The sequence below is a fragment of the Mus caroli genome, chromosome 3, assembly GCF_900094665.2.
Source record: "Mus caroli chromosome 3, CAROLI_EIJ_v1.1, whole genome shotgun sequence".
In the NCBI taxonomy this organism is placed as follows: domain Eukaryota; kingdom Metazoa; phylum Chordata; class Mammalia; order Rodentia; family Muridae; genus Mus; species Mus caroli.
The window spans coordinates 96,196,141-96,206,962 of NC_034572.1; the positions used below are offsets into that span (position 1 = coordinate 96,196,141).

A 10,822-nucleotide genomic window follows, 5' to 3' on the forward strand; every position below is an offset into this window, starting at 1 on the left:
AAAAAAAAAAAAAAAAAAAAAAGTGTGTTTGGTGCATTCTTTCATGAAAAAAAGGTAAAAGAATTGTCACCAATGAACCTGTACCACACAAATGCGAAGGTCACGATCCTGCTGCGGGAGGATACTGATACCCACGGCCACTCAAAATGTTACAGACCCGTGTTCTTCAAGGACAAATGGGAAAAAGCTTAGTGAATGGGGAAAAAAAATCTATAGAGATGGAGAGACCCAAGGTTTATCTACCTTCTAAAAATCAATCAGTTTGGTAACCAAGCAAATCAACAAGGTAGAGAAAAAATATCTGGAATACCTCAGTAGATAAAAGAACAATTATCATTTAGTTAATTTTGAAGTTCACATGGAAATACAAAACAACAAACAAAGAAAAAACAGAAAACAAACACAAAACAAAATACCCTGACACAAAAGTCAGGGGCAATTTTATCTGCACTGAAGGCTTTCAAAGCTACAGATTTTGAGGCCGCCCTATTAACATTTAAAGAGATATATTGATCCAAGCAACAAATAGAGAAGCAGGCCTGCACACACACAGAAAACTGACTTTTGACAAAGGAGCAAACCATTGCAGTGGAGATAAACTGTCATGCCCAGAGGTGGTACAAACCTGATGGAATATCCATAAGCAGATAATAGTAAAACTGTGTCGCCGCCGTTCTGCACCGACTTTAATAGGGACCGCAGACGTGAGTGGAATGCTCTTAGTAGCTCTGTGTAAGGAAAAAAACCCTCAAATTTCTACTTCAGGCAACAGATTTAAAAAAAAAAAGATTATGTTGACATCACTCAATTTTAGTTAGCCATAGAAAAAATGAATAATTAAGGTATGCAGCCACCTGACCGAATCTCAAAATAATTACAGTGAGAGGAAAATATGCCAACCAGAAAAATAAAGAAGACCAAAGTGTGTCCCCATTTACAGGAAACTGTACCAATGTGCACTAACTTATAGTCACATCAACAAAAAGACAAGGAGAGGGAAATGGTTGGTGGGGCAGAGACTAGAAGACCCAGTCTGTGGGTAGACACCCATAGCCACTGTCTTGACTGTGATGGTGGCTTTGTGGATGTATGCAGGTCACCATGCCTCAAATTCCTTATTTCATTACATTTATTTACCTATGTGTGTGTTTATGTGTGTGGGGTCATGTGCACCACAGCACCAATGTGGAGGTCAGAGGTCAGCTTATGGAAGTCAGTTCTCTTTTTAAACCAAGTAGGCTACACAGATTGAACCCTGGTCATCAGCCTTGGTGGCAGGTGCTTTCATCTGCTGGGCCATCTCCCTTGCCCGTCAAATTTTAGACTTTAGTTACTCGCAATGTTCTGTGGTGTCTTAGTTACTGTTCTGTTGCTGTGAGGAGGCATCAGGATCAAAGCAACTTATAAAAGAAAGGATTTTATTTGGGGCTTGCTTACAGGTTCAGAGGGTGAGTCCATGACCATCATGGGGAGAGAGTGGCAGCGGGTAGGCAGGCAGGCAGGCAGGCAGGCAGGCAGGCATGCTGCTGGAGTAGTAGCTAAGAGCTCAAGGCTTCTCCATGAGCACCAGGTTGGGGAGCAGGGGGGAGACAGAGACAGACAGAAATCAGAGAGAGAGAGAGAGAGAGAGAGAGAGAGAGAGAGAGAGAGAGAGAGAGAGAGACTGGGACTGAGACTGATGTAGGCTTTTGAAACCTCAAAGCCCACCCCCAGGGGCACTCCTCCTCCAACAAGGCCACACCCCCTAATCCTTCTTAAAACAGTTCCACCAACAAGGGACCAAGCATTCAAACAGTGGGGGCCATTCTAATCCAAACACCACATACAGGATATTTTTTTTTTAAAACAATCTTTATATCTAATGTGTGTTTGTGTTTGCTTAGCCAATGTGCTATGTAAGCATTTGTTGACAGAGTCACCTTTCTCTTGCATAATTATTTTAATAAATACAAACAGAATTAATGATTTGTAAACCAGCAAATTGAAACTCATCTGTAATCTGTTTGCAGTGATTATGAATGATGTGAAAATAAACATTTAATAGGGCTGGACTGGTGAGCACTCAGTGGAAAGGCTCTTGCCTCCAAGCCTGTGACCTTAGTTCAACCCAGAGCGCTCTTGGTAGAAGGAGGACACCTGACTCTCAAGGGTTCCCTTGACCTCCACATGTGTGCTGTGGCACACGCATCCACTCAACAGTATACATACACTGACAGAATACATAAAAAAAAAAAACCAAAAAAACAAAACAACATAACAGAGTCTGGAATAATGAATTCATCCAAAACAATTTGAGACTCCTTCTTTTTAAATGTGTTATGCAAGAAGAGAAGCTTGCTAGGCATGGTGGCTCAAACCTTTACTCCCAGCACTCAGGAGGCAGAGGCTGGAGGATCTCTTTGAGTCCCAGGCTGTGGAGCAGTGGACTAGACAGAAAACTTGGTAAGGTCGAAGAGATTCAGGAACCCTGGCAATTCTTATAATTGAGAATGGTAGGCAATTTAATCCACTCCCGGCCAGGGTCCTGTCCTGGAACATGTGACCATGACACCCAATTGAGAGGAGTGTGATGTGGGATCCCCCATATGACCTGCAACCCATTGTGGGTGGTGCCATTTCTGGCCTGTTAGTCCACGGTTCTATAAGAAGCCTGGCTGAGCAAGCCATGAGGAGCAAGCAAGTAAGCAGCACCCCTCCATGGCCTCTGCATCAGCTCTCCCATCTCGGTTCCTGTCCTGTTTGAGTTTCTGCCCTGACTGACATCAGTGATGAACTACACTAAGGAAGAGTAACTGAAATAAACACTTTCCTCTCTAAACTGCTTTTGGTCTTAATGTTTCATCAGAGCCATCACTCTAAGTGTAACAGCGTCTTCCTCCTTCCTGTACTCTCAACGAAGAGTTTGTTTGGTTGAGTATAAAAAGCCAGAGTCATGGATCAATCTCCATGTGGGCAGCCAGTTGTAGCTCTGTAGCAATCCTAGGCTTGTGTGAGGGACACAAGACCTCAGAGAAAGATGGTGGAGGACAGGGATAAGGGTTCCTCAGCTGGGTTCAAATCTGGGCTCAGCCAGTGCTAGCTACACGGCCTCAAAAATATACTTAATCTCTCTGTCCCTCAGTTTGCCCATCTGTTAACTGGGAGGAGTAAAATGACCAGCTTCATAGAGATGCTAAAAGGAATACATTTGCAGTGCTTTTGAAAAGGCCAGGCACAAAGTAACTCCACAATGCTACTTACTATATTGTAACCGAGCTCTGCTCTGGGACCATGCTCATGAATGCTGGTAACAGATGGCTCCCTGATCCAGTAACCTTCAGGCCTATCTAAGAGGCCAGGAGCCCCGGTGGGAGGGATGTTTCCAAGGAGAAGTGCCAGTGCCATGTATCAGGAAGCGAATGGGAGGCCCAGTCTAGACCGACACCCTCCCCAAGGAAGTAACATTTGTTAAAAAGCTGGGTCGGGATCAGGCTAGTGGAGCCTTGAGGCTTGTTGTCAGACTAACTTGGCTCTCTCTGTATTTGATTCCATTTGGAAGTTTCCAGATGCTGGGGAGGTCGAAAGGCTGCTAAGGGGCACCTGACATTCAGCGCTCTGAGGAAACATAGCCTCGGGGCAGCTACCACACCTATGCTGGATAAATCATGCTGTGCGGGAGCTGCTGCTCTCCCCTAGGACAGCAGCTACCACAGCAAAGCCAGGGCAGGACAGGGGGTTCAAAGGCTTACACAGAGAAAGATGCCATATTCGGCTTGTCCACTGGGTGGAGTATTTTAGTCAAGGAAGAGTGCTGTGGAGGCAGTCAGCGCAGGGACTTCATTGAGGAGAGAGGCAGGCTTGGGCCTGTCCTGAGTCCTGACCCCTCAAAGCACCTCCTCCCGCAGGGAATGCAGGCCTCTCTTCCTCAAGCCCAGCACAGCCCAGGAGAGGCCCCAGGCCTGTCATCCTAGAGGAACTCAGAACCAAGGAGAAAACTTGAGAACCAGGAAAGGCTCAAATTTGACTCTGTCACATGGAAATCTGAGTGCTAAGGACGAGTAAGAAGAGGGGAACTTCTTCGCCTTTGCATGTAGGTATGACCTTTAAAAGTAGATGAGAATGTGTGTGTTTAAAGGACAAATGTCTGTTCTCAGTATGTAACTGCCCTTGCAGAAAGGAAGTCTAGGGAGACACCCATGTCCCTTCCATCTTTTGGCTACCAAGAAACTGGAATTTCCACGGCAATCTAGTGCTGGGGGTTGGAGACAGGACAAGGATAAGGTTGTATGAGGGGAGACTTATGTCTCACACCACTCTGAGACTGGAGACAGACCATGGTGGATCAGTGTCAGCCAGGACCTCTCTACCTTGACTAGGACTGCTTAGTCACACACAGCTCTTGGCCTCCCTTTAAACCTACATCTCAGGCCAGAACCCCAGGGATGCACGAGACAGTGTCTGGACCCACTTACTAGCTTCTCTTCTGGTGTGGCCATATAGAATAAATCTCCTTTCTCTGCTTTTCACTATTGTCTCAATTGGCCTGTTGAGGACAAGTGACCATAGGCCTTGTCTTCTTCCTCTTCTCCTCCTCCTCCTCCTCCTTCTTTTAAGAACGGGTCTCACGTCTCGATGGCCTAGAGCTCATCATATAGACCAGGTTGCTCTTGAAGCTGCGATGATTCTCCTGCCTCCTCCCTCAACTTCTTTCTTGCTTCAACTAGCCCACGGCCATCATGATTCTTCTGTCTTTCTTGACTGTTCTTGGGAGCATATTTCCTTGTGACATACTGTATGATGTGAGTGCTCTCCCCCTCAAGATATAAATTCATGAATCCAGGTCTACAGTGTGTCTAGTCCCTATACCCAAAAGGAGGCCAATAGAAGATGTTCCAGAAAAATCTGTGTAATTGACCAGTAAAGAAAACACCTTGGCTTCGAGTCCCAGTTTACCCGTGAGGTGGATTATAGGGAAGATCAACCAGAATAATGTTCCTGGAATCATCTGGCCACCTTTCAAGACAGAACAAGTGGGAAGGGATGAGGTTGGGGGTCTCTAGGTGTCCCATTCACAGAGGTAAGGAATAGAGGCTGTTAGAGAGACACAGGCTTGTATTACAGTGTGACAGCGAACATTCTATCTGTATTTGCTTGTTTATTTATCTATTCTTTCTTGTTCAAAATCAAAGGCAATAAAACTGAAAACGCCTGTCATTCATTGCACACATAACCAACCTTACAGGCTTCAGCAGACCTACACAGACCTATAGTGTGCTACCTACCAGTTGGGGCAGCTTTGATGGGGACTGAAAGCTGATGTGAGGCATGAAGGTTGCTCTAGACGTGGATGCAACATCCATGTTTATAAACCACGTAAGGCTGGTGAATGAAGCAAGAAGAGACACCAGGAAAACAAGGAGGGAAGGCCACTACAGTGGAGTGTCAGCCAGAAAAAAATGTGCTGCTCCCTACAGGGTGGACATGGGTTCGTCCTCCCCACTTCCACCCACTCGAGAGTACCCGCAGACCCTCCACACTACAGGGGTGTCAGAGACTGTGCATCCACCCTCCAGTGTGCCTGCAGGCCCCTCCCAGAGTTCCCCACCTACAGGCACTTCTTACTGGAGCTGTCCATCAAAGCCAGAATTGAGAGACAATAAAAAACAAACAGTTCTCCCTCAACCCTTTCCAGTCGGTAATAAGCCTGACAGAAATGAAAGCATTCTAAAGACTCCTTTATCTCTTAGTCTGTGAAACAATGGGCTCCAAAGACATGGAAATTTCACCAGAAATCTCAGACTAGAAGAAAGGAAGGACACCAGCCAGAGAGGGAACTTAGCTCCCAAGAAGTCGCCATGGGATTCTAACAACTTGTTAGAGCACCTTACAGGATGAGCTGGGAGCCCAGACAACAAAGTGGCAATGATGGGTGGGATCACACAGGTAGGGCTTCAGTACCCATCCCCACATGACTTTTCTCATTCTTTTCATCTTTTCAAATATAAACACTGTCACCTACATTTAAAGGGTACCCGGAGAATACTTAGGTGGCATATCCCTGGGCCCCTATTTAAGTTTCAGTCTCACTTCAAACCCTGAACGTGGGCTTGAAGAGGTCACTGTATCTCTTTGTCCCTCTTCCCAGTGTGCACACATCGACTAAGCCCATTTTCTGCTCCCCACTATCAATTTGACTCTTTTAATTGGTTTATTGAGAACAGATGCTGGGTCCAACTTGGGGCACAGATTATGATGCCCGTTTGATAGCAAGTGAATAAGAAATGCAAAGACCCTGGATGTTAAAGGTTTCAAAGAGGTAGGGTGGTGGGGGTGGGGAGAAATGAAACAGCAAGGGAAAAGGAGACAGTTACATATTGAGGAAAGTAGAGCGACTTCTAAATAAAGGTAACCCCATGAGACTCAGACAACGGGGGACAGTTTGCAAAGCTGACCTCAAAAGAAAAGATATCCATGCCCACCCCACCCACCTCACCCCCACTGCACTCCACCTCACCTATCCCACCCACCCCACCACACCCACACCCACCTCCACCTCACACCTATATTTTCTAAGGAGGAATCTTGCAGGCTTGGCAAGGACTATCGCTCAAGACTCTCCATGTAGACAGCCCAGAGACTGCATTCCTGGGAGGACAGTGACCCTGGGAGGACAGAGAGCGGTCAGCGTCATCAGTGCTGGACTCGCCAGGCCCTGCTTACCTGCGCATGGCGAGTTTACAGAGCTTTCATGGCAGCAGAGAGCCTCGATGCAGTCAGGCAGGACACTGGGGTTAGCTTTTCCTTCTGGCCCCTGGGAAAGGTGCTGGTGGGATTTCTAGCACAAAGAAGATAAACCTTGGCCAGGCTCCCAAGCACCACTATCTCCTCTGAAGAGCACGCAGACAGAACCACCATCTGACCAGAAGAAAGTTCCAAAGAGTCACCCGAGGGACTGGCAGGGGATCTGCTGAACGAGAAGCCACACAGTGCAGAACCCTGGCTTCTGCAGTGTGGCGGCTTTGAGAACGATGATTCCCAGACACACCCATGGTACAGGGTCCGCCTAAGTCAACTCATCTGCACACTGCACGGGAATCAGGTCTACACAGTTGGCTGGCTGAGCTCATGGAGAGAGTGGGCAGGCCAAGCTTCACACATGATATTAGAAATGGACGAATTATTATAACGCCCGTTCCATCCTCTCCAGTGAGAGGGAGCCACATAGAAAGGCTACTGTTTTCAAGGGCTTGCTAAGTGCCAGGCTCTTCCCTCTGTGTGGTCTAAACACCAGGGTTACAATCTCCCCCATTCTAAATAATGGGGATCTGGGGCTCAGAGAAGCTGCATGGTCCTCCAGAGTCAGCCAGCCACTAAAAAGTTAGAGTGGAGATTGCAGCTCTGGTCTGTCCCAGCTTGGATAAACTGCCTATCTCTCTCTGTTGCTAATGAAGAAAGGAACAAAACAGCGTCTTGTCTTAAGAGTTAATAAGGGTGGGGGTGGGGTGGGGACAGGACCTTGGCAGAGACCCCAAGGATGTTCCTGTGGTGACCGGTAACCTTCTCTAAAAATTGACTTTAAAATAGATCACCGGCTTCCCTGCCTCTCACAGCCCTCCCACAGCTGCTGGAAAAGAAAGTGGGCTGGATCCACTACTCGTCCTCTGTATGCTGGGTCAGTAGAAAAGCATGTCTCTGTGTCCCTGGACGGCAAGGACAAGTGGACGTGGTACTGCCAGCACTGGGCTTCCAAGAAGACCTAGAAAGGCATGTGGAGAGTGTGCCTGTCCTCGGGGGAACAGCGCAGCTGGGGAAAGGCTGCAAGGCTGTCCTGGAACCGACCAACGCAATGTCTAAGTGGGATTTTTGATGCTCTAAGGGTTCCGTGTTCTTACTGGCACCATCACCCCTTCTTGCTTTCCGTCCTCATCCATCCCCATGAGTTTCCTTCTTTTCTTTGACTTTTGGTGCCCCTTTATTTCACTTGCATACGGTCCCTCCAGTCCCCTCCTGACTGCTATCCTTCTGCCGCTGACACGCTGCATGGACAGATACCTCAACAGTGTCATATCTGACTTTTTTTAAAAAAAAATTATTATTCATCGCATGATTTATTTTTAGCTCGAAACAACTGCATCCTAAAAATGGAGTTCTTAATGAGACAGAGGCTGGGAGAGCTATGTAAGGTATCTAGGGCTTGGCCTCCCAGCCCGTGCCTGGCTCTGCTCTGTGCGCATGTGTGCATTTGAGTCTCCACAGTTTGTTCTGAGTCCAGGACTACACAGCTGCAGGACCAAGGAGGTGAGAGCAGCCTCTTTGTTCCCTCACCAACATTTCTAAGAACCTTCCATCCTGTCTTCCATGATCTCTATTCTGGAGACTGAGAAACAAGACTTTTCCCAAATGAAGAGGATTTACTTGCTCGTGGTGGGGGTTTATCTGCTGTCCCTGAGTGGGGCAGAAGAGGGGCTGAACTTCCCCACGTACGATGGGAAAGACCGAGTGGTCAGCCTTTCTGAGAAGAACCTCAAGCAGATGTTGAAGAGATATGATTTGCTCTGTCTCTATTACCACGAACCCGTGTCTTCAGACAAGGTCTCACAAAAACAGTTCCAACTGAAGGAGATTGTACTGGAGGTAAGTGAGCGGGGGCAGTAGCCACCTGTCTGAGCGAGCATTGGTGCCAGTGTGGCATTTAACAGGAATGTGGGAACAAGGGCATGGAGAATTTGTGCAGAGCTCCCCTGTGTTGTAGTCTCACATCTTTTTTTTTTTTTTTTTCTGCAGAACTGGACTCTGTGGGCAAACTCTTAAGGTGGAAGGGAGTGAGGGAGTTGCACACTGACGCTTCTTTATCCAGGGAGCAGGGCAATCATTGCTCCGGACAAACAGCTGATGCTCACCCATGCAGAAGCAGTGCAGGGCAGAATGAGAGGCCCTGCAGCCAGGCTCTAGACAATGATCTAAAGCGCTTCCCTCAGAGGTCCTGATTCGTCAGGGGTTCTTCTCCCACCTGCCCCTTTTCTAGAACTTTCCAGCTATTGTTAAAAACCACTGGTTTAAAGGAAACCGAAGGATTTCCTGTGAGTCCCTTCAGGGCCGATTCCCCATGCTCTTCTCAATACTCTCCCTTGGATCTGGAAAAGCCAGGGTCCTTTGACCTTGCCTCTGCTCTTGGTCACAGGGAGAGTGACCATGTCATTTTCCCAGGCAACTTTCGAGTGTGGGTGTGTGCTCTTCTGGACTGTGTATTCATTAACAGACAGGTGTTTTTTTTTTTTTTTCCTCAGAAAGTTCTTGATGTGAGTTTTGAGCCCACACTGAAGTAATTTCTTATTTTATCTGTATTACATGACCTGTTGGTCATCTGGCCCTGGGGGTGGGGATATTTCTAATCCTTTGCAAGTGCCACAGAAAGACTCTACATCTCCTGGACAGCTAATGGCCACTTACACTTCAAGAATACCCATGCTGCCAAGATTCCTTCCCAGTCCCCATGGCTGGCTCAGCACACAACTACAGAGCTGTGTGAGAATTAACCAGACTATACTTCCAGGACATTCAGGCTAACCAAATAACACCATTAGCAAACTCACCATACAAAACCAGGGATATTTAGAGTCTCAAAAAAAAAATGACTATAATAAAATCCAGCAAACCACCCGAATATATCAAAGTCACATTGAAAGAGGGAAAAGAGCATTTCTTAATTCAAAATGTCCCCTAATCAGCCGAGTGCTAGTGTTTAAAAATATCTCCAGAGCCATCCTGTTCTTCCCAGGCTCTATCTGCCCTGGGGCGAGGGCAGTGATTCTTGTCTCTTCTGTGGGAGGCAGATGGAGGGAAAGTGGGTCCTAAGGCTGTAGAGGCAGGAAAAGCAACAGGCTGGGAGAAGAACAGGGCTGGAGCACACTGGCTGCCCAGCTCATGAAATGGACACATTATCGCCTCTGTGGCAACTGCCATTCTCAGGCTCTGAGATCCCGTCTTATGTCGCTGAAAGCATAGACATTTTATTTGGTAATTTCATCACTGACTCGTTAAGCTAGACTCAAAAGAACTCCTCCATGGCCAGGGCAGTGACAGCTATGCCTTATTAAAGTGCACATGCACACACATTACTGCAAGTATGTCCCTTGTGAATACTTAGTTCTGGGGCCCCAAACAAAACCATAAGAAGGGACCACCTTGGGCTCTACGTCCTTCCAGGCACCTTCCTGTGAGAGTTCTGGGCTAGCAGAGATTGGTGAATGGAAGTTGAACATCTATTCTGATGTCCCTCTGGGAAATTTTAAGGGAAAGGGAATCTAGGGATGGTTACCAGGAACTCTGAATGTAAGTTCTGGCTTTGCCCCTACTACACCACACATGTGCCAGAGCTGGCAACTATTTCTTGGAGCTGCAGTTTCTTATCCATACATATGTGAAGGTAAGGAAAACCCTACAGGTTCTGAGTTAATCAGGTTGATGGTTAATCAGGTTTATGGAAGGCTCGCTGGGCAGAGACTGTTGAAAGTACTTTGTATGTCTCTGTCAGTCACGGTGTGAAATGAGTAAGTGGACTCTCTCCATTTTACAGACTGGGGAAATGACAGGTTTGGGGTCCATTGTTTTAATTATCTGACAGTCAAAGGGAAGAACGTCGCAGGATCTTTTCAGGGTCTTTTTAGGGTCTTCTCTCCCACAAGAATGGTTAGATGTCCTTTACTTAAATAGATAGATGATAAGCTCATTTCCTGTCTGGGTCTCTTATTAAGCATGTAGCACAAGCTTCTCTAGAAATTCAATATATATACATACATGTGTGTGTGTATATACATACGTGTGTGTGTGTGTGTGTGTGTGT

The 10,822-nt window shown here is 46.9% G+C and overlaps 1 protein-coding gene across 1 annotated transcript in view; it reads left to right on the plus strand.

Moving 5' to 3' along the window:
* Positions 1-8,156: 8,156 nt before the first annotated feature.
* The window catches only part of Casq2 (calsequestrin 2), a 59,471-nt gene continuing 56,805 nt past the window's right edge, over positions 8,157-10,822 (plus strand). Inside the window, exon 1 of the mRNA XM_021157821.2 lies at positions 8,157-8,613. Coding sequence (XP_021013480.1) covers positions 8,338-8,613 — 276 coding nt within the window. The 5' untranslated portion in view covers positions 8,157-8,337. The remainder of the gene's footprint in view (positions 8,614-10,822) is intronic.